Source organism: Hyperoodon ampullatus (assembly GCF_949752795.1).
Source record: "Hyperoodon ampullatus genome assembly, chromosome: X".
Classification (NCBI taxonomy): domain Eukaryota; kingdom Metazoa; phylum Chordata; class Mammalia; order Artiodactyla; family Ziphiidae; genus Hyperoodon; species Hyperoodon ampullatus.
In genome coordinates, this window is record NC_136913.1 from 34,350,637 (window position 1) to 34,378,524 (window position 27,888).

Consider the following 27,888-nt stretch of genomic DNA (forward strand, 5'->3'; position numbering starts at 1 on the left):
GAGTAGTGTGGTCTGTGACCAACAGTCTAAAAAGCTGTAGTCATTGATCAGTTTAATCATTTGGCTTTTCCTTCAAGGATCAACATTCATTCTTATACTGAAATTCGGGTATCTCTAAAGAGGCAGCATTAAGTCCAATACCAGGAGTTTAGAATGTAAAATAAAATTGCAAGAATACATACTTAGTAATAGAACATCCTGCTTCTTTGTCTAATCCTGTAATTCTCAAACTTTTGGTCTCCAGACCCTTTTATACTCAACATTTGTTGGGGATCTGGACACCAAAGAGCTTTTGTTTATGGAGTTTATATGTACCAGTATTTGCCATCTAAGAAAGTAAAACTGAAAAAATTTTTAAGTATTTATTCATTTAAAAAGTAAAAAGTCCATTACATGCTAACATAAATAACACTTTAAAGAAAATAGTTACGTTTTCTAAAACAAAAAAAAATTCATGGGAAGATGGCTTTTACATTTTTAACTACTTTTTTGAGAGAGAGAGAGAGTGGAAAGACAACTAATGTCTTGGTTATTATTATGAGAATACTTTTGATCCCACAGATCCCCTCAAAGGTTCTCAAGGACACCCAAGGGTTCACTGGCCACACTTTGAAAACTGCTGGTTTAATCTAAGGCCTGTTATTAATGACAAAAAAGTCCACACAAAAGGAGCCTTACTTTTGTTTTAAAAATAAACCAAAATACATACCTACACACATGCACACAAATCACTGGCTCAAACACTCCCACTCTCAGCTTTAAATAGAAGCCACAGATCACCATGAACTCATGACCAAATTCAAAATAATATTGTCATTTCTGCTGAGACCAGGTTCAAGATTTATTCATTTTTAGTCCATGAAAGCTATAAAACCTATTATCTAAACATAGACATCTTAGTTCCCTTTCCAACATTTGCTTAATCCTGTTTGTGCTGAGCTGGCAGTCGTCATTAGGTAGGCGCAGCATCGGTAGGGGCCAGAGAATGACAGGTGTTTAACTAAGAGCCCACACACCCAGATCAGGAACACGTTAGCCATTTATGGAGCCGCCTACTCTACTTCCTCACTCTGTGAAAACTCAGATACATTTTAGGGAAACGGGGAGAAAATTCTCCCTTCATAGGAGCAATGAGAACGATGCTATGACCTTTCACCTAGAGAGCTCTTCCTTCTTACAAATGACTTTCATGCACACCACCTCATTAGATACTTTTAAAGCCCCAGGAGAAAGGCAGGGCAAAGGATACTATTGCTGTTTCAGAGGGGAGAAATTTGAGGGTCAGATGTGGGTCTTTGCTAAGGTAGCCTGGCAAGTGTATGGCAGAGCAGAATTCGAATTCAGGTCATCTGACTCCTTAGTTCAGGGTCCTCCTTCCTTGGGTTTCGGGGAGTCTGGGTGGGCTGGAGATGGAGGCAGCAGGGTATGACACTTCCAAAACCTGCATTCCTGCTGCCTGCTCAACCATTTTATCCAACACTACGCAGTCATGGGAGTGGCACAGACATTTCCCTGACCGATATAATGAATTTTCCATCAGTGCATGTATAACTTTTATTTTTCCTTTCTGAGCCAGTTTATTCACAGCCTGTTCCCCCTGCTCCAAGGGAAAAGTAAAAATCCTGCAGTTAAAAAAAAATCTGATGAAAATACAAAATGAAATAGCAACAGTGAGGTCTGTGTGCAGGTATAACTAGATTTATTGTGCACGTGGCACAGCACAGACTTTGCAATCTTCCTCCACCAACTGGAGAACAATATAAAAATCACAGTTCTTAATTTAATGGAAAATTGCCTCCTAATCATCTTGAGACAAAGGCATCACTCTATATAAAAACATTAAGAAAATAATTTCAGGAATTTTAACTAAATTCTTAGGTGCTTGAAGATTCTGTGGTGGTAGGAGAAGGAGTAGAGTAAAGGGCAATGAAACGAGAAAACAATACTGTGGCCAATGGGCAAAGGAGAAATCTGCATCTGTTCCCTGTCATTAATACGTGTATCTACTTGAGAAATTATTCTTTTGCCAGGAAATCCACTCCATCAAGATGTTAATACAAATAGCATGAGACATGCAAAGATACTGAGCAAATACTGTTTAATTTTTGTGGGGGAGGCAGTCAATAACAGCAACAAAAATCCCTCCTATGAAACCAGCCAAATGCCACTAAGGACCCATGATTTTCTTGCTGTCCACTGAAATAAGCAAGGTATTGTTTATTGTGCCTTCCTTCTCTGTTGCCTTCTGAGATGTTCCTAAAGTCAAGATTGACTGCTTGCATTTTTCTTTCCTTTTAAGGTAGTTGAAGAAGGTTAACAAAAGCCTGTAAGAATTAGAAAACATGCTATGCTAAGTTCATCTTATTTTCAAAATTCAACAGCATGTTGCTACCTGTTACACAACTTGTTGGTGCCTTCTCCCCCACCCCGGTTTTGGTGAGTAATGTTCTAACTTTACAGGTGATTTAGATAGATGTTAATGGCTTTTTAAGACAGTTGCCCGTACACTGGGCTGATGTACAAACACATATATGTACATATATACATAAACATATATACGTACACACATGTACATCTCCTCACATGAAGACCTCCACTAGTATTTTTCCCTCTTAACATATTTCCATTAGCAAAAATGAGCATGGATAATGAATTTATAGTAGGAAACAAAACTAATGAAAATCAAATCAGAGGATGTGAAGTGGTATGCTGTCAGAATCCAATAAGTCAAATGCACATTTATGTAGTGGTAAAGTGCTAGAAAGTTCTTTCATTAGTATTTTAAAAATGATTATAATAAAAAGAAGTGTGCAGTTTCATTTGATGGTGGTGACCACAGGCACCATAGCAATGGCACTGGCTGAGTTGGAGTTGATGATGTCCTCATACTCCGGGGGTGGATCTAAATGAGGTTCTGTTTCACTCCTCCGCAGGTTCACCTGACCAGTGGCTTCCTCGTAGGTCGGTGGGGGATCGCAATTGGACAGGCGAGTGGAGACGGAATCTGAGCGCCCAACTACATATTCCAGAAAGCCTGGCGACAATCCGCTGCTATCAAAGACTTCATCTGGTGGTGGAGGCGGAGTGATAATATTGAGGTTCTGAGGGAAAGGAATATGGCCTTCAGTCACCGTCTGTCGGCGAGTTTTGTTTCTTAGGAAGCATCTCCAGATTAGGAAAATGACAAGGAGGATAATGAAGAGGCCAAAGATTAATGGAAAGGTAAGGTAAAACTGAAACCAGTCACTTCCTCTGTTACTCTCTCCTTGTTGTGCTTTTGTGTAAGTGTTCCAAAACTCCTTCTGAAAATACAAGACGAAATGAATTGAAAATCAGTGTAATCAAAAGATAGGAGATAGCAAATGAACACATATCTGGGTTCTAATTAACATGATGAAAACAAAACCCAAAACCAGACTCGCTGGTTCAGATGACCTATAGCCTATATTTTCCCTGACAAGAAATTACAAATCATGGTGCTCACTCTGGATCCTCCCCTAATATGGTCAGTCAGAACCAAAAGTCTTTAAGACTTGGTGTTATTTGTATTTTCAGTTATGACATATTACAAGGGGAAAAAAAGCATAAGGAATTTTCCTTTTTCCAAATATACCACATAATCTTCCCTTTAAAATCTAAGTTAAATACCATTTTCCATGTCCAATTACGAGCTTCTCATTCACGGATCCCATCATCATTGTGCTATTTCTGGCCGTTCAAATGCTTCACAGATGAATGCCTTGTTTTCTAATGGTTCTGTTTGGGATCCTCTTCTACCAGATATTCCTCCCCAGCCCCAAAGTACACAGCTCTAATGCATCTAAGGTAAGTCCCTAGCATATAAACATTGAATAAGTAGTAGTGATTATAATGAATTCTTGTATATCATAATCAAGCCTCTGCTTCAAACTGACTGATTAATGTATATCCCAAACCTTGGTACAAACACCACCCCCAACGCTATTGACTTTGTTTTCAAGGCTTAAACTTAGCCAATAATAGCTTTTTTTTAAAACAATATTTGCAGGCACTACAGGTCACTGATATTATTTAAATATCTGGCAGAAAGTAAGACGGTGGGCACTATAAAGCTGCTTGTTTTATAGTACTATATTTTCTTAGTCATAAAGGCTTTTAAAATACTCTGGGTATAACAAATGACCCACAGTCATCAATGTTCCACCCCTGAACTCAATCTCCTATAAGGTACATTATTATTCCACCATTCTGTGATTCTAAGATAAAATTTCAATATGCTATAAGAAATATGGTATTTACTAAAGGCTATGTACAGATGAAAATACACAAGGTGCACTATTAAAACAAGCCAAGATTAGAGACAGTATAATCCCAAATCATACAGCATTTATCTTAGGACAATACCCCAAACTTGAAATTATATTTTTATTCGTGAAACAATCACTTGATAATCACAGGTTGAAAACTCATGAAACACAGATACATGAAGCTTTTTTTAAACAATAAAACTGTACACTATTAACTTTTTGCATAATTGTTACTTTTAGGATTGCCAACTTTATTACAGAAAATATATATTACATAAAAATTTACTAATGCAGAAACATCTAAAAAAGAAAACCACTCATCTGCAATGAATTACATTGCAAAGATATAATCACTAGTAACATTTTCGGTTTACATCTACTCTTACTTCCAACTCACATTTGAATCCTTACACACATACACATTCTTTAGAAATTTGGAATCAAACTGTACTAAACCACAAGAAACTTTTTAATAATGTACTTACAGAGACCTACCAAGTATCTGATTTGTAGTTGATTTTCTTTACCTATATAGATGAGGATTTCTCCTCTCTTCCTAATCTCTCAGATCATCATCTCCTTCCCCCCCCCCCGGAATTTAATCTTAACCACAAAACACAATAAATGTGATTTCAGATAATTATCTAATGCTAATCTTAGATAAACACAATAAAATGTGGCTTTTTAATCTTGTCCAGTCACTTTGGGATAATCGAGCATCAATGATGCACATGAAAATGATTCTTTTTTTTCATGCTTGGCTTGTGTGATTCAATTTCTGTGGTTTCTTTGGCATGCTCAGAAATCTACAGACTAGTAATTTTTTTTCCTTTGGGAGAAAAAAACTTTAAAACAAAGTCACACTTTTATTTTCCAGGGTTAAAAATAAAGCTTAGGCAAAAATGGAATTACAACACTGATTTTTACTTTACCTATAGCAACTCAATTCTTAAGCCACACCCAATAATGAAGGTATAATTATCATCCCTACTTGCAGATGAGGAAATGGAGGCTCAGAGATGTTACCAAATTATAAAACCAAGGTCATTTAACACACAAATGTTGGGGCTGGGATTTGAATGCCACAGGCCTGGCGTCAGAGCAAACCAAAAAGCAATCTGCCCTGATGTATAAGGTTTTTTAAACCTGGACACTTTCCTAGAAAATTCAGTCTTCTCATCATGTTAAATGTGGAGTTGAAAGCAAGTAACATTGATCTGAATAAAAGGTACTGACAGATTTATTTCTTGGGAAACTAGCCTAACTTTGTCTTTGAGGCAAGAGAATTGGAGAAATAGTCACATGAGATCAAGTAAAACACTACAACTGCCATTCAAACAAATAAACCCAGTTTATGTCTTTCTGAGCTCTTTAGATTATTCTCTATCTATCTTACTGAAAACAGCCAGAACATATTCAGAAAGAGCAAATAAATGATTTCAAGACTTGGTAAAAAACCTTAATCTTTACTGCAGAAGGTATTCATATGGATTAAGACTTGCCCACCAGGTGAGTGCCAAGCAGCCTGCTTTATGAAGAAGGTATGATTGATCTCCAATGTGAGGTAACACAGGTTTTGTTGTTACTGATGCTTGTTTTGTTTTGTTCCTTCTTTCCATGATGGCTTTTACTTTTGTCATTTCTTAACCCTGGGTCTGGATCTTTCAGATTACATGTAAGGATCAAATTTAACTTGCATGGAAAATAATTTATAGCTAAGTGTAATATAATAATGATATATTACAATGTGATATTATAACTAATAAAAATATTATAATATAAAAGACTTGGTAAAACAGTGCTTTAGAGAGAATGAAAATTTGTTTAATGAAGAAAAAATTTTAATGAAAAAGATGAAAGGGATTCAGTAGTTTTAGATAAGGCTAAAATTACACAGATAATAAATGTAATCTGAAGGGACCAGACAGGTCTGACAATCATTTCAGATATGGAAAAACCCTTGCATCCCTGGGATAAATCCCACTTGATCATGGTGTATGATCCTTTTAATGTATTGTTGGATTCAGTTTGCCAGTATTTTGTTGAGGATTTTTGCATCTATGTTCATCAGTGACACTGGCCTGTAATTTTCTTTTTTTGTAGGATCTTTGTCTGGTTTTGGTATCAGGGTGATGGTGGCCTCATAAAATGAATTTGGGAGTGTTCCTTCCTCTGCAATTTTTGGGAAGAGTTGGAGAAGGGTAGGTGTTAACTCTTCTCTAAATGTTTGATAGAATTTGACTGTGAAGCCATCTGGTCCTGGACTTTTGTTTCTTGGGAGTTTTTAAATCACAGTTTCAATTTCAGTACTTATGATTGGTCTGTTCGTATTTTCTACTTCTTCCTAGTTCAGTCATGGGAGATTGTGCCTTTTTAAGAATCTGTCCATCTTATTGGCATAGAGTTGCTTGTAGTAATCTTTCATGATCCTTTGTGGCATGTGCTGTAACTTCTCCTTTTTCATTTCTAATTTTATTGATTTGAGTCCTCTCCTTTTTTCTTGATGAATCTGGCTAAAGGTTTATCTTCTCAAAGAACCAGTTTTAGTTTCATTGATCTTTTCTTCATCTCTATTTCATTTATTTCTACTCTGATCTTTATGATTTCTTTCCTTCTACTGTGGGTTTTGTTTCTTCTTTCTCTGTTTGCTTTAGGCATAAGGTTGTTTATTTGAGATTTTTCCTGTTTCCTGAGGTAAGATTGTATTGCTATAAACTTCTCTCTTAGAACTGCTTTTGCTGCGTCTCATAGGTTTTGGATTGTCATGCTTTCATTTTCATTTGTCTCTAGGTATTGATTTCTTAAGTGATCCACTGGTTATTTAGTAGCATATTTTTTAGCCTCCATGTGCTTGTGTTTTTTTTACACATTTTTCCTTGTAGTTGATTTCTAATCTCATAGCATTGTGGTTGGAAAAGATGCCTCATATGATTTCAATTTTCTTAATTTTAAACCGAGGTTTGCTTTGTGGCCCAGCATGTGACCTATTCTGGAGAATGTTCCATGTGCACTTAAGAAGAATGTGTATTCTGCTGCTTTTGGATGGAATGCTCTATAAATTTCAATTAAGTCCATCTGGTCTAGTGTGTCATTTAAGGCCTGTGTTTGCTTATTGATTTTCTATCTGGATGATGTCTATTGATGAAAGTGGGGTGTTAAAGTCCCCCACTACTATTGTGTTACTGGTGAGTTCTCCTTTTATGGCTGTTAGCATTTGCCTTATATATTGAGGTACTCCTATGTTGGATGCATATGTATTTACGTGTTCTGTCTTCTTCTTGGATTGATCCCTTGATCATTATGTGGTGTCCGTCCTTCCTTGTCTCTTTAACATTCTTTAGTTTAAAGTCTATTTTGTCTGATATGAGTATTGCTACTGCAGCTGTCTTTTGATTTCCATTTGCATGGAATACCTTTTTCCATCCCCTCACTTTCAGTCTCTGTGTGTCCCTAGGTCTGAAGTGGGTCTCTTGTAGACAGCATATATATGGGTCTTGTTTTTGGATCCATTCAGCTAGTCTGTGTCTTTTGGTTGGAGCATTTAGTCCTTTACATTTAAGGCAATTATTGATATGTATGTTCTTATTGCCATTTTGTTTTGGATTTTGTGGTGAAGGTCTCTTTTCTTCCCTTCCTCTTTTGGTCTGTCCTCTTGTGATTTGTTGACTATCTATCTTCAGTGTTGTGTTAGGATTCCTTTTTCTTTTTTTGTGTGTGTATCTATCTATTGTACATTTTTGGTTTGTGGTTCCCATGAGGTTTTGATATAGCAGTCTATATATAAATAAGATTGTTTTAAAAGTTACTGGTCTTTAATTTCAAATGCATTTGTACTCTCCTCTTCTCATGATTGCTGGTTGTGATATCATATTTGTGTGTTTGAGAGACAACCAAGAGCTAGGGCAGGGTTGAATGATGAGGTTCATCTCCTACATGAGGCTACTCCTTCAAGACTGAGAGAGGTGGTTGTTTCATCTACTATATAGAAACCAATATAAAGAGTCAAGGAAAATGAAGAAACAGAGGAATATGTTGCAAATGAAACAAGATAAAAACCTCAGAAAAAACTCCTTAATGAAACAGGTAAGTGACTTAGTTATCTGATAAAGAGTTCAAAATAAATAATGGTCATAAAGATGTTGTTGTACTCAGGAACATCAGGTAAGGAATGGATAAACTCAGTGATAACTTTAAAAGGAAGTCACAGAGCTGAAGGATACAATAACTGTACTGAAGAATACACTAGTGGGGTTCAACAGCAGACTAGATGAAGAAGGTCAGTGAACTCAAAGACAGGGCAGTGGAACTCAGTCAGAGCAGCAAAAAGAAAAAAAGAATGAAGATGATCGCTTAAGGGACTGTGGGGACATCAAGCTGACTTAACATTCACATTTTAGGGAGGTGCCAGGAGGAGGAAAGAGAGATAAAGGGATGGAAAGATATTTTGAAGAATATTTTGAAGAAATAATGGCTGAAACTTCCCTAACTTGGGGAAGGAACCAGACATCCAGATTGGGAAGCCTAGGGAGTTCCAAACTAACAAGATGAACCCAAAGAGACACACACCAAGACACATTATAATTGATAAAAGTTAAGGAGAGACTTTTAAAAGCAGCAAGAGAAAAACAATTTGTAACATACAAGGGAACCCCGGTAAGACCAGCAGTAGGTATTTTAGCCGAAATGCTGCAGGCCAGAAGGGAGTGGCATGATATAGTCAAAGTGCTGAAAGAAAAACTTCCAACCAAGAATAATCTGCCCATCTAAGTATTGATAGTTAGACAGAAAGAGTTTACTGGACAAGCAAAAGGTAAAGGAGTTCATCATCAGCCTTACAGGAAATGTTAAAGGAATTTTTCTTTAAGCTGAAAAAAGGCACTAATTAGTAACAAGAAAGCATATGAAAGGATAAATCTCACTGGTAAATATATAGTAAAATGGTGGATTAAAGCTAGTATGAACGTTAAAGGACAAAAGTAGTAAAAATAACTACAGACAGACATTATAGTTGACCCTTGAACAACACAGGGGTTAAGTGTGCTGACCCTCCACCCACTTGAAAATTTGCATATACCAGTTCCACATCTGTGGAGTCAACCAACTGTACATTGTGTAGTACTATAGTATATATTTAGTGAAAACAAATCCATGTGTAAGTAAGTGGACCTGGGCAGTTCAAACCCATGTTATTCAAGGGTCAACAGTATGTAAGGGATATAGAAGATAAAGAGATGTAAAATGTGATATGAGAAGCATAATGTGGAGGGGGGAGGAGTAAGAATGTAGAACTTCAGAATGTGTTCAAAGTTAAAATATAGACTGTTAAGTTGTTATAAGTTGCTATATGTAAGCCTCATGGTAGACACAAAGCAAAAACCTATAGTAGACACACAAGATAAAGCAAAAGAAATCTAAGCGTACTACTAAAGAAAATCATCAAATCACAAAGGAAAAGAACAGAAGAAATGAATAGAGAACTATAAAGCGGTAAGAAAACAATTAACAAAACAGCAATAAGTATATACCTATAATTCATTACTTTAAATGTAAACGGACTAAAGTCTGTAATCAAAAGACAGAGTGGCTGCATGCATTAAAAAAAAAAAACCTATCTATATGCTGCCTTCAAGAGACTCATCTTGCATGTAAGGACACACAGACAAAGTGAAGGGATGGAAAAAGATACTCCATGCAAATAGGAACCAAAAGAAAGCTGGGGTAGCTATACTTACACTAGACAAAATAGACTTTAAAACACACACTGTAATAAGAGAGAAAGAAGGGCATTACATAAAGGGGTCAGTCCAACAGGAGTATATACCATTTGTAAATATTTATGCACCCAACATCAGAGCATGTCAATATATAAAGCCAAGATTAACAGCCCTAAAGGGAGAAATAGCAGTACAATGATAGTAGGGGACTTTTATACCTCACTTTCATCAATGGATAGGTCAACCAGACAGAACATCAATAAGGAAACATCAGCCTTAAATGATACATTAGAACAGATGGACTTGAGAGATATAGAGATCATTCCATCCAAAAGCAACAGAATACACATTCTTGTTAAGTGCACATATAATTTCTTCCAGAATAGTTCATATGTTAGGCCACAAAACAAACCTTAATATATTAAGAAGACTGAAAGCTGCTATCAAGCATCTTTTCCAACCACAGTGGGATGAAACTAGAAGTCCGGTACAAGAAGAAAACTGGAAAATTCAGAAATATGTTGAGATTAAACAACAAATGGGTCAATGAAGAAATCAACGAGAAAAAAAAATTCCTGGGACAAATGAAATGGTAATAAAACATATCAAAACGTATGGGATGCAGCAAAAGCAGGTCTAAAGGGAAGTTCATTGTAATAAATTCCTACATCAAGAAACAAAAATTGTAAACAACCTAATTAATTTTATACCTCAGTGAACTAGAAAAAAGGAAAAAGTAAGGCCAAAGTTAGTAGAAGGAAGGAAATAACAAAGATCAGAGTGGAAATATATGAAATAGGGACTAAAAAAGACAATAGAAAAATCAGTGAAACTGAGAGCTGGTTCTTTGAAAAACTAATAAAGTTGACAAGCCTTTAGACTCACCAAGAAAAAGGGAGGACTAAAATAAAATCAGAAATGAAACAGGACACATAACAACTGATACCACAGAAACACAAAGTATGTAAGAGACTACTATGAACAATTACCTGCCAACAAATTTGACAACCTAGAAGAAATGGATAAATTCCTAGAAACATACAAACACCAAGACAGGATCATAAAGAAAGAAAATCTGAATAGACCAATTACTAGTAATTAAATCAGAGATGATTAAACTAGAGATTATTAAACAAAAAACCTCCCAGCAAAAGACAAGGACCAGACAGTTTCACTGGTGAAGTATACAACACATTCAAAGAAGAGTTAGTACCAATTCTTCTCAAAGGCTTCCAAAAAAAAGGAGAGGGAACACTTTCAAACTCATTTTACAAGGTGAGCATAACCCTGACTCCAAAACCAGACAAGGATGCTACAAGAAAAGAAAGTTACAGGCCAATATCCCTGATGAACACAGATGCAAAAATCCTCAACAAAATACGAGCAAACTGATTTCAACAATATATGAAAAGGATCACACACCATGATCTAACCAACTCAGGTGGGTGACCCCATCTGAGAAAGGGCACTGCTTACCTGAGGTCTGTTGAGCTGCTATGTGCTTTCACATACTGCCTCTGTTGCATGTTGCTTGTGTATCATGGCTGCTATAATAACTCAACAATATACCCAGAGCAGTGTAATCAAGGGCATATGGTCTAATAAGGTGGTTAGGCCACTAACTGTAGAGGCTTTAATGGACTATGAATGTGTGTGAGGGTACTCCATACCTCAAGGCCAAGGAGAACTTAGGAAGGTGGACTGGATCACCAGGCTATTGTCACTGACCAAGGAGAGGCTCTAGGTTAAAGGCAGGATGAAAGGATTCCTATAGGTAAGGAAGATAGGAGACGACTTCTTGTGAAAATTGAGTTGGTGGGTCATGCTTGAACTGTGAGCCTTAACCCAGAACAGTGAAATAGCCTCCTGACAGGAAACTGATGGCAACACAAAAGGGAAAATACAACAGAGGCCCACAGTCTCTGTGTCACTGCTTCACTCACTACTGTTGCTCTTCGCCTCCCAGACCTGATGAGATAATCATCCCTGCCATCATGTTGCTAAACAATTAATGGACAAATATTTATAAATGTCCTGTCCTGAACACCTGGTGCCAGCAGCTCCTAACAAGTCTAAGGAGGTGTACCAGCTCCTTGATAAATGTAAAACCCCATGGAAGCTTCCAGGGCATTTACTCAGTGCCAGCATACCAACATGCCAAGATTGTGGTATTATGCTCCAGAGGCTTTTTCCAAAGACCTTGTGTGTATCATGCTAGTGGAGGCACACCCTGGAAAGGAAAACAGCTGCCCACAAAAAGGGCTCACAGTGATGTCATTCAGAATTTTACAATAATAATACTTAAGACTGAGGCAATAGGAAAAAATCAAGAAGTACAACAGAAACAGATCAGAAACTATACCTTAACTAAATTCAAACCTTTCTTAAAGATTTTATGCAGCAGGAAGAAGAAGGGGAAGCTAACTGGCCATTGCAGGTTTTTGTGTTTTTGGGGGGGAACAAGCTCTGAATTGTTACTCATGGCTGCCAAAACGTGTTAACTGGTTGGTATCCCTGAAGATCCTAAAATCTATAACCTGCTCCTCTCCTCTATGATACCACAGATCCCGAGCCCCTCAGCTTTCCCCTGAATGAGGCAGAATGGAGAAACATGCCTCATGAGACATTCCTGCCACCAAAAGAAAAGCTGACGAGATTATCGGGGCCTCTAATGAGGAGGAGGAGGGAAAAGGGAAGGCAAAGGTTCCTAGAGCCACTGATACCTGTACCAGGGCCGTCCCTCTCCTTACTTGGATATTTATTGCCTAGCACCATCCCCATCCTTCCACCACAGTGATCACTGCTAAGCATCACAGTGAATGGAAAACATTAAGACGAGAACCATCTCCTGCTGCACAAAATTGGCACAGTCCAATGGGTTGATGGTTTCCATGACCAGAGTGACCCAAATGACCCCTTCTTCATTTCCAACCCTGAATGGGCCCCCTTTGACCCTGAGTCCAGAGAATTCTTTTTACAGGGTGCATCCCCCTAATTATTGGGGGGGGGGGGTGCCACTACCTTTTATTGGGATTCCTGAAATGATTCAAAGGGCACTAAAACTCCTAGGAGAAAACTTACAATCTTTCTCTGTCCCTTGAAGATGTAAATCTTAGCTCCTGGGGAGATTATATTTCAAAGACATGGTAAGTAAAACACTGCTCATAATCACCTAAGACAAGAAAAAGGGGGGGGATGCTTTTAATAATGCAACTGCCTTAAAAGCTCCGTTGCACAAAATCTACTCCATAGCCTCCATAATATTACTTGTCAAGGACAAATACAAATCTTTAAAGTCTTCTCCGAAAATATTAGTAAAAAGCTTTAGCCAGTGGAGCAGGTAATCCTAACTTGTTCCATCTGCCAGACACAATTTGGATTCAATCATTATTTATACACAAGTGAGTTTTGTATTGTTGTATCTTATTCATGGCTAAAATTTGGAATGGAAGCTATAAGGTCTCTGTGGGTCTATGTATGTCTTTGGATGCATGTTATGTATATGTGACCTTTTTTCTACCTCTGGGTTATACTGCCAAAATTAATTTGTTTAAAAAAGCTCTATAACATCACCTCACACTGGTCAGAATGACCATCAAAAATCGAACAAACAGAAAAGACGAACCAAGATGGCAGAGTAGGACGTGCTCTCACTCCCTATTGTGAGAACGCCAGAGTCATGGCTAGCTGCTGGACAATCATCAACAGGAGGACACTGGAGCCCACCAGAAAGGGTACCCCCACATCCAAAGACAAAGGAGAAGCCACAATGAGATGGTAGGAGGGGTGCAATCACAGTAAAATCAAATCCCATAACTGCTGGGTGGGTGATTCACAGACTGGAGAACACTTATACCACAGAAGTCCACCCACTGGAGTGAAGGTTCTGAGCCCCACGTCACGCTTCACAACCTGAGGGTCCGGCAACAGGAGGAGGAATTTCTAGAGAATCAGACGTTGAAGCCTTGTGGGATTTGATTGCAGGACTTCGACAGGACTGGGGGAAACAGAGACTCCACTCTTGGAGGGCACACACAAAGTAGTGTGCGCATTGGGACCCAGGGGAAGGAGCAGTGACCCCAGGGGGGTACTGAGCCAGACCTACCTGCTAGTGTTGGAGGGTCTCCTGCAGAGGCAGGGGGTGGCTGTGGCTCACCGTGGGGACAAGGACACCAGCAGCAGAAGTTCTGCGAAGTACTCCTTGGCATGAGCCCTCCCAGAGTCTGTCATTGGCCCCACCAAAGAGCCCAGGTAGGCTCCAGTGTTGGCTTGCCTCAGGCCAAACAACCAACAGGGAGGGAACGCAGCCCCACCCATCAGCAGTCAAGTGGATTAAAGTTTTACTGAGCTCTGCCCACCAAACCAACAGTCAGCTCTACCCACCACCAGTCCCTCCCATCAGGAAACTTACACAAGCCGCTTAGATAGCCTCATCCACCAGAGGGCAGACAGCAGAAGCAAGAAGAACTACAAATCCTGCAGCCTGTGGAACAAAAACCACATTCACAGAAAGATAGACAGGATGAAAAGGCAGAGGACTATGTACCAGATGAAAGAACAAGATAAAACCCCAGAAAAACAACTAAATGAAGTGGAGATAGGCCACCTTCCAGAAAAAGAATTCAGAACAATGATAGTGAAGATGATCCCGGACCTCTGAAAAAGAACAGAAGCAAAGGTCGGTGTAACAAAGACCTACAAGAATTAAAGAACAAACAAACAGAGATGAACAACAATACAATAACTGAAATGAAAACTACACTAGAAGGAATCAATAGCAGAATAACTGAGGCAGAAGAACGGATAAGTGACCTGGAAGACAGAAAGGTGAAATTCACTGCTGCAGAAAAATAAAGAAAAAAGAATGAAAAGAAATGAAGACAGCCTAAGAGACCTCTGGGACAACATTAAACACAACAACATTCGCATTATAGGGGTCCCTGAAGGAGAAGAGAGAGAGAGAGAAAGGACCAGAGAAAATATTTGCAGAGATTATAGTCGAAAACTTCCCTAAAATGGGAAAGGAAATAGCCATCCAAGTCCAGGAAGCACAGCAAGTCCCATACAGGATAAACCCAAGGTGAAACACACCGAGACACAGTAATCAAATTGGCAAAAATTAAAGACAAAGAATAATTATTGAAAGCAGCAAGGGAAAAATGACAACATACAAGGGAACTCCCATAAGGTTAACAGCTGATTTCTCAGCAGAAACTCTACAAGCCAGAAGGGAGTGGCAGGACATATTTAAAGTGATGAAAGGGAAGAACCTACAACCAAGATTACTCTACCCAGCAAAGATCTCATTCAGATTCAATGGAGAAATCAAAAGCTTTACAGACAAGCAAAACCTAAGAGAATTCAGCGCCGCCAAACCACCTCTACAACAAATGCCAAAGGAACTTCTCTTAAGTGGGAAACACAAGAGAAGGAAAGGACCTACAAAAACAAACCCAAAACAATTAAGAAAATGGTCATAGGAACATACATAGCAATAATTACCTTAAATATGAATGGATTAAATGCTCCAACCAAAAGACACAGGCTCGCTGAATGGATACAAAAACAAGACCCATATATATGCCGTCTACAAGAGACCCACTTCAGACCTAGGGACACATACAGACTGAAAGTGAGGGGATGGAAAAAGATATTCCATGCAAATGGAAATCAAAAGAAAGCTGGAGTAGCAATTCTCATATCAGATAAAATAGACTTTAAAATAAAGACTATTTCAAGAGACAAGGAAAGACACCACATAATGATCAAGGGATCAATCCAATAAGAAGATATAACAATTGTAAATATTTATGCACCCAACATAGGAGTACCTCAATACATAAGGCAACTGCTAACAGCTATAAAAGAGGAAATCGACAGTAACACAATAATAGTGGCAGACTTTAACACCTCACTTACACCAATGGACAGATCATCCAAAATAAAAAAAAAAATAAGGAAACAGAAGCTTTAAATGACACAATAGACCAGATAGATTTAATTGCTATTTATAGGACATTCCATCCCAGAACAGCAGATTACACTTTCTTCTCAAGTGCGCACAGAACATTCTTCAGGATACGTCACATCTTGGGTCACAAATCAAGCCTCAGTAAATTTAAGAAAACTGAAATCATATCAAGCATCTTTTCTGACCACAATGCTATGAGATAAGAAATGAATTACAGGGAAAAAATGTAAAAAAAACAAAACACATGGAGGCTAAACAATCTGTTACTAGATAACCAAGAGATCACTGAAGAAATTAAAGGAGAAATCAAAAAATACCTAGAGACAAATGACAATGAAAACATGACGATCCAAAACCTATGGGATGCAGCAAAAGCAGTTCTAAGAGGGAAGTTTATAGCTATACAAGCCTACCTCAAGAAACAAGAAAAATCTCAAATAAACAATCTAACCTTACACCTAGAGGAACTAGAGAAAGAACAACAAACAAAACCCAAAGTTAGCAGAAGGAAAGAAATCATAAAGATCAGAGCAGAAATAAATGAACTAGAAACAAAGAAAACAATAGCAGAGATCAATAAAACTAAAAGCTTGTTCTTTGAGAAGATAAACAAAATTGATAAACCATTAGCCAGACTCATCAAGAAAAAAAGGGAGAAGACTCAAATCAATAGAATTAGAAATGAAAAAGGAGAAGTTACAACAGACACTGCAGAAATATAAAGCATCCTAAGAGACTACTACAAGCAACTCTATGCCAATAAAATGGACAACCTGGAAGAAATGGACACATTCCTGGAATGGTATAACCTTCCAAGACTGAACCAGGAAGAAATAGAAAATATGAACAGCCCAAGCACAAGTAATGAAATTGAAACTGTGATTAAAAATTTTCCAACAAACAAAAGTCCAGGATCAGAGGGCTTTACAGGTGAATTCTATCAAACATTTAGAGAAGAGCTAACACCCATCCTTCTCAAACTCTTCCAAAAAACTGCAGAGGAAGGAACACTCCCAAACTCATTCTATGAGGCCACCATCACCCTGATACCAAAGCCAGACAGAGATACTACAAAAAAAGAAAATTATAGACCAATATCACTGATGAATATAGATGCAAAAATCCTCAACAAAATACTAGCAAACAAAATCCAACAACACATTAAAAGGATCATACACCATGATCCAGTAGGTTTTATCTCAGGGATGCAAGGATTCTTCAAAATTGAAGAATAAAAACCATATGATCATCTCAATAGATGCAGAAAAAGCTTTTGACAAAAGTCAACACGCATTTATGATAAAAACTCTCCAGAAAGTGGGCATAGAGGGAACCTACCTCAACATGATAAAGGCCATATACGACAAACCCACAGCAAACATCATTCTCAATGGTGAAAAACTGAAAGCATTTCCTCTAAGATCAGGAACAAGACAAGGATGTCCACTCTCACCACTGTTATTCAACATAGTTTTGGAAGTCCTAGCCACAGCAATCAGAGGAGAAAAAGAAATAAAAGGAATCCAAATTGGAAAAGAAGAAGTAAAACTGTCACTGTTTGCAGATGATATGATACTATACATAGAGAATCCTAAAAATGCCACCAGAAAACTACTAGAGCTAATCAATGAATTTGGTAAAGTTGCAGGATACAAAATTAATGCACAGAAATCTCTTGCATTTCTATACACTAATGATGAAAAATCTGAAAGAGAAATTAAGGAAACACTCCCATTTACCATTGCAACAAAAAGAACAAAATACCTAGGAATAAACCTACCTAGGGAGACAAAAGACCTGTATGCAGAAAACTATAAGACACTGATGAAAGAAATTAAAGATGATACAAACAGATGGAGAGCTATACTATGTTCTTGGATTGGAAGAATCAATATTGTGAGAATGACTATACTACCCAAAGCAATCTACAGATTCAATGCAATCCCTATCAAATTACCAATGGCATTTTTTTACAGAGCAAAAAAATCTTAAAATTTGTATGGAGACACAAAAGACCCCGAATAACCAAAGCAGTCTTGAGGGAAAAAAACAGAGCTGGAGGAATCAGACTCCCTGACTTCAGACTATACTACAAAGCTACAGTAATCAAGACAATATGGTACTGGCACAGAAACAGAAACATAGATCAATGGAACAAGATAGAAAGCCCAGAGAGAAACCCACACACCTATGGTCAACTAATCTATGACAAAGGAGGCAAGGATATACAATGGAGAAAAGACAGTCTCTTCAATAAGTGGTGCTTGGAAAACTGGACAGCTACATGTAAAAGAATGAAATTAGAACACTCCCTAACACCAAACACAAAAATAAACTCAAAATGGATTAGAGACCTAAATGTAAGACAGGACACTATAAAACTCTTAGAGAAAAACATAGGAAGAACATTCTTTGACATAAATCACAGCAAGATCTTTTTTGATCCACCCCATAGAGTAGTGGAAATAAAAACAAAAATAAACAAATGGGACCTGATGAAACTTAAAAGCTTTTGCACAGCAAAGGAAACCATAAGACGAAAAGACAACCCTCAGAATGGGAGAAAATATTTGCAAATGAAGCAACCGACAAAGGATTAATCTCCAAAATATATAAACAGCTCATGCAGCTCAATATTAAAGAAACAAACAACCCAATCCAAAGATGGGCAGAAGACCTAAATAGACATTTCTCCAAAGAAGACATACAGATGGCCAAGAAGCACATGAAAAGCTGCTCAACATCACTAATCATTAGAGAAATGCAAACCAAAACTACAATGAGGTACCATCTCACACCAGTCAGAGTGGGCATCATCAGAAAATCTACAAACAACAACTGCTGGAGAGGGTGTGGAGAAAAGGCACACTTGCACTGTGGGTGGGAATGTAAATAGATACAGCCACTATGGAGAACAGTATGGAGGTTCCTGAAAAAACTACAAATAGAACTACCATACGACCCAGCAATCCCACTACTGGGCATATACCCTGAGAAAACCATAATTCCAAAAGACACATGCACCCCAATGTTCATTGCAGCACTATTTACAATAGCCAGGTCATGGAAGCAACCTAAATGCCCATCGACAGACGAATGGATAAAGAAGATGTGGTACATACATACAATGGAATATTACTCAGCCATAAAAAGGAACAAAATTGGGTCATTTGTTGAGACGTGGATGGATCTAGAGTCTGTCATACAGAGTGAAGTAAGTCAGAAAGAGAAAAACAAATATCGTATTATTAACGCGTGTATGTGGAACCTAGAAAAATCGTACAGATGAACCAGTTTGTAGGGCAGAAGTTGAGACACAGATGTAGAGAACAAACGTATGGACACCAAGGGGGGAAAGCCGTGGGGGGGTTGGGGGTGGTGGTGGTGTGATGAACTGGGCAATTGGGATCGACATGTATACACTGATGTGTATAAAACTGATGACTAATAAGAAACTACTGTATAAAAAAATATAATAAAATTCAAAAAAACAAACAAAAAATCATACAAACAGTAAATGCTGGAGAGGGTGTGGAGAAAAGGGAACCCTTCTACACTGTTGGTGGGAATGTAAATTGGTACAGCCACTATGGAGAACAGTATGGAGGTTCCTTAGAAAACTAAAAGTAGAACTACCATGTGACCCAGCAATCCCACTACTGGGCATATACCCTGAGAAAACTGTAATTCAAAAAGAGACATGTACCACAATGTTCATTGCAGCTCTGTTTACAATAGCCCAGAGATGGAAGCAACCTAGGTGTCCATGGACAGAGGAATGGATAAAGAAGATGTGGTACATACATAACAGAATATTACTCAGCCATTAAATAGAATTAAATAATACCATTTGCAGCAACATAGGTGGACCTAGAGATTATCATACTAAGTGAAGTAAGTCAGACAGGGAAAGACAAATACCATATGATATCACTCATATGTGGAATCTAAAAAAAATGGTACAAATGAACTTATGTACAAAACAGAAACAGACTCACAGACTTTGAAAACAAAATTATGGTTACCAAAGGGGAAAGGTTGGGGGAGGGATAAATTAGGAGTCTGGGATAAATGTATACATACTGCTATATATATAAAATAATTGACAACAACCTACGGTATAGCACAGGGAACTCTACTCAGTATTCTGTAATAACCTATATGGGAAAATAATCTGAAAAAGGATGGGTATCTGTATATGTATAACTGAATCACTTTGCTGTACACCCAAAACTAAGACAACATTGTACATCAACTCTACTCCAATATAAAAAAAATTTTTTTAAAGCTCACATTCTCTCCTGAAAATCTGTCATTATGGCTAGCTTTTTAAATGTTTCATGAAATTTTCATGAGTAATCTGAATATGATTGTTAAGAAGAGGTAAATTAGGACTTCCCTGGTGGTGCAGTGGTTAGGAATCTGCCCGCCAATGCAGGGGACATGAGTTAGAGCCCTGGTCTGGGAAGATCCCACATGCCGTGGAGCAACTAAGTACATGCACCACAACTACTGAGCCTGCACTCTAGAGCCTGCTAGCCACAACTACTGAAGCCCGTGTGCCTAGAGCCCATGCTCTGCAACAAGAGAAGCCACTGCAATGAGGAGCCTGTGCACCACAACGAAGAGTAGCCCCCACTCACCACAACTAGAGAAAGCCTGCATGCAGCAACAAAGACCCAATGCAGCCAAAAACAAATAAATAATTTATTTTAAAAAAAGAAAAAAATAAAAATAAATTTTAAAAAGTTAATTAAATAGACATAAGTGGGATAAACATTAAGTGAACTTTTTCTACAGTAATTATGTTTTATGGTATGTCTACTTAAAGAGTTACTCAAATCCTTTTGGAACCTGAAACCTTAGTTTTTCTAAGTTAAGATAAATGATAGAAATTCAATGAATATCTGCATCATTTCCAAATAAGATAAAATACTGAAAGATTAATTACCAAACATAGGTTTATTCACCCTTGACTTCTCACTACAGAGAAACTAAAGATACTTGGATCTGTCAGCAGACATGTACCACATTAAAAAATTTATACTATGAGAAAGCATATGCTTCTAGAAATTATGAAATGTGTTCAGAAATTTTCCAATCTACAGTATACTTCTATAACAATTCACAATTGCTTACCTCTTAGTTTTCACTAGAAGTTAAGGTTTTTAAGGGTTAAGAATTCTAATTAATATATGTAATTAAAACTACTTAGAAAAACTAAGGGAAACATCACTATGCAAGGCAAGCTGGATGTTTTGGCTAAGAAAAGGTATGAAGTATGGAGATGCATTTTTTTAAAGGGAAATGAAAGTAATTTTGTCCTAAAGTAGAACTGTTTGTTTCATAGTGAAACGAGAAGAATAAAGGTCAAAATGAATGGATATAGAAAGTTCGGGGCAGGGAGAGAGAACTTTATCTTGGGTAGTCAAGTTAGCTAAAAATGGGATAAATTTATCGTAAGGTTTTTTTTTTTTTAAATAAGCTTTAGTAAGTAGTGTATGTATGTGAATCTAAAACTTAATTTTCTCTCATCTGCTAAAAGGACAAAATTTTCGTGGGCTATTAGTCTGCTCCTGACAAGACTGTAAAAGGTTTTTCTTTACCTTTTAATAAATTTGCCTAGAAAACAAAGATTGTGTGTTTTATCAAAATAATTTCCTGTGCTTCATGTTATCTTTGTCAGGTCTTTGGCAACTTAAGAAAACTGAGTCTTCTCTATTTAAAGAGCTAAGTTGTTGTTTTTACAATTTTGTAACTTTCTGTATTTGCCTGCTAAGTCTTTGTGACTTTGATTAAATGGATAACTAAGTATTGTTTCAGAGAGACCTATGATCCTATTTGTTCTAATATTTTTGATTTTTTTTTTTTTTTTTTTTTTTTTTTTTTTTTGCAGTATGCAGGCCTCTCACTGCTGCAGCCTCTCCCGTCGCGGAGCACAGGCTCCGGACACGCAGGCCCAGCGGCCATGGCTCACGGACCCAGCCGCTCTGCGGCACGTGGGATCCTCCCAGACCGGGGCACGAACCCATGTCCCCTGCATCGGCAGGCGGACTCTCAACCACTGCGCCAGCAGGGAAGCCCCTATTTTTGATATTTTTTGACAAACTTTCCAAAAATCAAATTCTAAATGACATCTTTTTGACCTTGAACTAATTTTGGGACTTTCCAGAAGGTCCCTGGAACATGTCAAAAGATCTGTTGTCTCTCCTTACAAAAAGAGAGACTTTACTTAGGTTTATTTGATATGCTAAATTACATGGTAGACATTAATAAATAAGTAGTAATGCTTAAACCTTCTTTAGGTTATATTTGATACATATATGTTACTAATATAATAGTAACATATAAAACTTGCAGAAGTTTTATAAAATTCCTAAAAATCTGATATGTCCTAGTAGAATGTTATTAGTTGTAAATCTAATTATTATCTTAAAGTGTTCTATGTGACAGGAATAACCAACTATCCGTGTGAACTGCATTATAATAAACTCTCATCACATTTTTAATGATGGACATTTCTTTTTGTCATTACAGATAGTTATTGCTTATTGCTTTTGCCAGAGTATTCCTATACAAAGTGCTTCATCTTCAAGGACACTCATGGAAAGCACTCTTACTAGTAGAGGTTTCTGATAACTTTCAGGTCTTTAAAAAAAAAAAAAACAGGAGGGAGGAAATCAAGATGGCAGAGTAGGAGGAGGCTGAGCTCACCTCGCCCCATGAACACCTCAAAAATACATCCATATGTTGAGCAATTCTCACTGAAAACAAACTGAAAACTGGCAGAAAGGCTCTTCTACAACCAAGGCTGTAAAAAAAGATCCACACAGAGTTGGTTAGGAACAGAGGAGAAGCAATCAGGTTGGGACCCACGTCCCTAGGAGGGAACACAGAAGGGGAGCGGGATATCATGGGATTGGAGATTCTCCCTGGGAGTGAGGGGTTTGAACCACTTATTGGGCACCCCAGCCCTGGGGTCCAACACCAGGAAGATGAGTCCCGTTAGCTGGTTTGAAAACCAGTGGGCTGTAAGAAATTGAGACTTCACTCCTGAAGAACACACGCACAAGCTTGCTTACTCCTGAAACAAGGAAGAGGAAGCAAATTGAAACTGCCTAGGGCTCTGGTCAGTTTCCTGTGACTGCCTTGGCCTATGATGAATGCCTGCTGCAGCCGCTCTAACTCTGGTACAGCTCCCCACCAGGGCAAAGGCTGCCATTGCCGAGAAGAGTGCATACTTGTGGAAGATGGAGCCGGCTTGGACCCAGCACCGCATCTGAATGGGGTGAAAGCAGCCATTGCTGGTGCTTGGTGGAGGCAGTGGATTGGTAGCTGCCTGGAGCTCTGACTGGCGTGTGGGGACCATCCCATTATGCACCCCAGCCTTCACAGAGCACCCACTGCAGCCCCTCTTGCTTCAGTGCTGCTCCCCTCTGGGGTGAGGGTGCTATTGCCAGGAGCAGGGAGAATATATACTTAGGTGGAATAGAACTAGCTTGGACCCGACCCTCAGGGCTTCTGCTCCAGCACCTTAGGACCTGCCCCCACCCCCAATAGGGCAGTTATGGCCGCTGAGCTTAGGAGAAGCCCTGGCTCACACCTGGCACTGGCTCTAGCCCCTCCATCTCCAGCCCACCTCCCACCAACATGATAACTGCCAGCACTCCATAGGCAAAGATTTGACCTGTGCTCACTTTAGATCCAGCTCTCCCACCAAAGCCACTGGGCACATGCAGATTGCATAGGGACACTGCCACACAAGGACACCCCTTTAAGACTGGGATAGGTAACTATTTCACCTAATTTCATAGAGACAGAGAAAGTTACTTCAAATGAAAGAAGGAAAAAAACCATGAAAAAACAACTAGTGATAGAGAACTAATTTAAAAGATAAAGAGTTCAAAGCATTAATAATAAGACTTGCCAACTGAAATTAGGAAAAGAATAGATGACCACAGTGAGAATTTTAACAAGGAACTAGAAAATATAAAAAAGAACCGGTCCAGCTGAAGAATACAATAACTGAAATGAAAAACACTCTAGAGGAATTAACAGCAGACTGGGTGATACAGAAGAACACAGAAGTGATCTGGAAGATAGAATAATGGAAATTACTCAATTAGAACAGCAAAAAGAAAAACAAATTTTAAAAAGTGAGAGTTTACGGGACCTCTTAGATAACATCAAATGTCCTAACATTCACATTATAAGGGTTGCAGGAGAAGGGAGAGAGAAAGGGGTCAGAAATGTATTTGATGATTTCATGGCTGAAAATTTCCTGAACCTGAATATGGAAACAGATATCCAGATATAGGAAGCACAGAGGGTTGCAAACAAGAAGAATCCAAAGAGACCCATTCCAAGACATATCATAATTAAAATGGCCAAAGTTAAAGATGAAGAGAGAATTCTAAAGGCAACAAGAGAAAAACAGGGTCATATACCGTAAGGCTATAAGCTGATTTTGGGTGGAATGACAATGTGCCCAGTTACTGGTGATAAGTCATAATTATTCTACATCAGTCATGGCCGTTATGTTCTCCTTACAATAAATGGTTCTGGGGAAAACTGGACCACTATCTTACACCATGCAAAAATTATCTCAAAATGGGTTAAAGACTTGAAGTATGACCTGAAACCATAAAACTCTTAGAAGAAAACATAGGTGGTAAGCTCCTTGACATCAGTTTTGGTGATGATTTTTTGGATTTGACACCAAAAAATGGGCAAAGAAAGCAAAAATCAACAAGTGGGACTACATCAAACTAAAAAGCTTCTGTACAACAAAGCAAGCTATCAACAAAATGAAAAGGCAACCCTACTGAATGGGAGAAAATATTTTCAAATCATATATCTGATAAGGGGTTAATATCCAAAGTATTTAAGGAACTCATACAATTCAATAGCAAAAAACTACAAATCCAAAAAACCATCCAGTTAAAGCATGGACAGAGGATCTGAATAGACATTATTAAAAAAAGACATAGATGACCAACAGGTACATGAAAAGGTGCTCAACATCACTCATCAGGGAAACGCAAAGCAAAACCATAAAGAGATATCACCTCATACCTGTTAGAATGGCTATTACCAAAAAGATAAGAAATAACAAGTGTTGGCAAGGATATGGAGAAAAGGGAACACTTGTGCACTGTCAGTAAGCATGTAAATTGGTGTAGCCACTATGGAAAACTTTGTACGGAGGCTCCTCAAAATATTAAAATTAGGGCTTCCCTGGTGGCGCAGTGGTTGAGAGTCCGCCTGCCAATGCAGGGGACATGGGTTTGTGCCCCGGTCCGGGAAGATCCCACATGCTGTGGAGTGGCTGGGCCTGTGAGACATGGCCGCTGAGCCTGCGCATCTGGAGCCTGTGCTCTGCTAAGGGAGAGGCCACAACAGTGAGAGGCCCGCATACCGCAAAAAAAAAAAAAAAAAAAATATATATATATATATATATATATATATATATATATATATACACATATATAACTACCATATGACCCGGTAATCCCTCCACTGGGTATTTATCTAAAAGAAATGAAAACAGGATCTCAGGGAGGTATCTGCACCCCCATGTTCATCTGCAACATTATTCACAATAACTCACAAATGGAAACAGTCTATAAGTGTCCATCAACAGATGAATAGATAAAGAAGATGCGGTATATATACACAATGGAACATTATCCAGCCATCGAAAAGAAGGAAATCTTGCCATTTGCGACAACATGGATGCACCTTGCGGGCATTATGCTAAGTGAAATAAGTCAGACACAGAAAGACAAATACATGATCTCACTTCTACGTGGAACCTAAACAATCAAAATAAACAACAAATAACTGAGCTCAGAGATACAGAGAACAGATTGCTGGTTACCACAGGTTTGGGAGTAGGGTGGGCAGAATGCTTAAAGGGGGTTAAATGGTACAAACTTCCAGTTACAAAATAAGTCATAGGGATGTAATGTACAACATGGTTACTATAGTTAATAATACTGCATTGTGTATTTATGTATTTGTAAGAGAAAAGATCTTAAAAGGTCTCATCACAAGAAAAAATATTTTGTAACTATGTATGGTGATGGTTTTTTTTTAACATCTTTATAGGAGTATAATTGCTTTACAATGGTGTGTTAGTTTCTGCTGTATAACAAAGTGAATCAGCTATACAAATACATATATCCCCATATCTCCTCCCTCTTGTGTCTCCCTCCCACCCTCCCTATCCCACCCCTCTAGGTGGTCACAAAACACCGAGCTGATCTCCCTGGGCTATGCGGCTGCTTCCCACTAGCTGTTGGTTTTACATTTGGTAGTGTATATATGTCCATGCCACTCTCTCACTTCTTCCCAGCTTACCTTTCCCCCTCCCCATGTCCTCAAGTCCATTCACTATATCTGTGTCTTTATTCGTGTCCCCTAGCAGTGGTCTTAGCTCTTAGCTCTACTTTTTATCTCTTTTATCAATGGGAGGCAAGGAGCAGGAGTCTGTATATATACTTATAATTGTTGTATCTTCTTCTTGGATTGATCCCTTGATCATTATGTAGTGTCCTTTTTTATCTCTTCTAAGAGTCTTTATTTTAAAGTCTATTTTGTCTGATATGAGAATTGTTACTCCAGCTTTCTTTTGATTTCCATTTGCATGGAATATCTTCCCCCCCTCATTTTCAGTCTGTATGTGTCCCTAGGTCTGAAGTGGGTCTCTTGTAGACAGCATATATATGGGCCTTGTTTTTGTATCCATTCAGCCAGTCTGTGTCTTTTGGTGGGAGCATTTAATCCATTTACATTTAAGGTAATTATCGATATATATGTTCCTATGACCATTTTCTTAATTGTTTTTGGTTCGTTATTGTACGTCTTTTCCTTCTCTTGTGTTTCTTGCCTAGGGAAGATCCTTTAGCATTTGTTGTAAAGCTGGTTTGGTGGTACTGAACTCTCTCAGCTTTTGCTTGTCTGTAAAGGTTTTAATTTCTCCATCAAATCTGAATGACATCCTTGGTTGTAGGTTTTTCCCTTTCATCACTTTAAATATGTCCTGCCACTCCCTGCTGGCTTGTAGAGTTTCTGCTGAAAGATCAGCTGTTAACCTTATGGGGATTCCCTTGTATGTCATTTGTTGCTTTTCCCTTGCTGCTTTTAATATTTTTTCTTTGATTTTAATTTTTGATAGTTTGAATAATATGTGTCTTGGCGTGTTTCTCCTTGGATTTATCCTGTATGGGACACTCTGTGCTTCCTGGACTTGATTGACTATTTCCTTTCCCATATTAGGGAAGTTTTCAACTATAATCTCTTCAAATATTTTCTCAGTCCCTTTCTTTTTCTCTTCCTCTTCTGGGACCCCTATAATTTGAATGTTGGTGCGTTTAATGTTGTCCCAGAGGTCTCTGAAACTGTCCTCTATTCTTTTCCTTTTTTCTTTATTGTTCTCTGAAGTAGTTATTTCCACTATTTTATCTTCAGGTCACTTATACATTCTTCTTCCTCAGTTATTCTGCTATTGATTCCTTCTAGAGAATTTCTAATTTCACTTACTGTGTTGTTCATCATTGTTTGTTTGCTCTTTAGTTCTTCTAGGTCCTTGTTAAACGTTTCTTGTATTTTCTCCATTTATTTCCAAGATTTTGGATCATCTTTACTATCATTATTCTGAATTCTTTTTCAGGTAGACTGCCTATTTCCTCTTCATTTGTTTGGTCTGGTGGGTTTTTGCCTTGCTCCTTCATCTGCTGTGTGTTTCTCTGTTTTCTCATTTTGCTGAACTTACTGTGTTTGGGGTCTCCTTTTTGAAGGCTGCAGGTTCGTAGTTCCCATTGTTTTTGGTGTTTGTCCCCAGTGGCTAAGGTTGGTTCAGTGGGTTGTGTAGGCTTCCTGGTGGAGAGGACTAGTGCCTGTGTTCTGGTGGATG

At 38.2% G+C, this 27,888-nt stretch overlaps 1 protein-coding gene across 1 annotated transcript in view; it reads right to left on the bottom strand.

The window, feature by feature from the left end:
- Positions 1-2,816: 2,816 nt before the first annotated feature.
- The window catches only part of PRRG1 (proline rich and Gla domain 1), a gene marked incomplete at both ends in the record, with an annotated part of 83,520 nt that continues 58,448 nt past the window's right edge, over positions 2,817-27,888 (bottom strand). The window contains one exon of the mRNA XM_079727995.1: positions 2,817-3,302. Coding sequence (XP_079584121.1) covers positions 2,817-3,302 — 486 coding nt within the window. The remainder of the gene's footprint in view (positions 3,303-27,888) is intronic.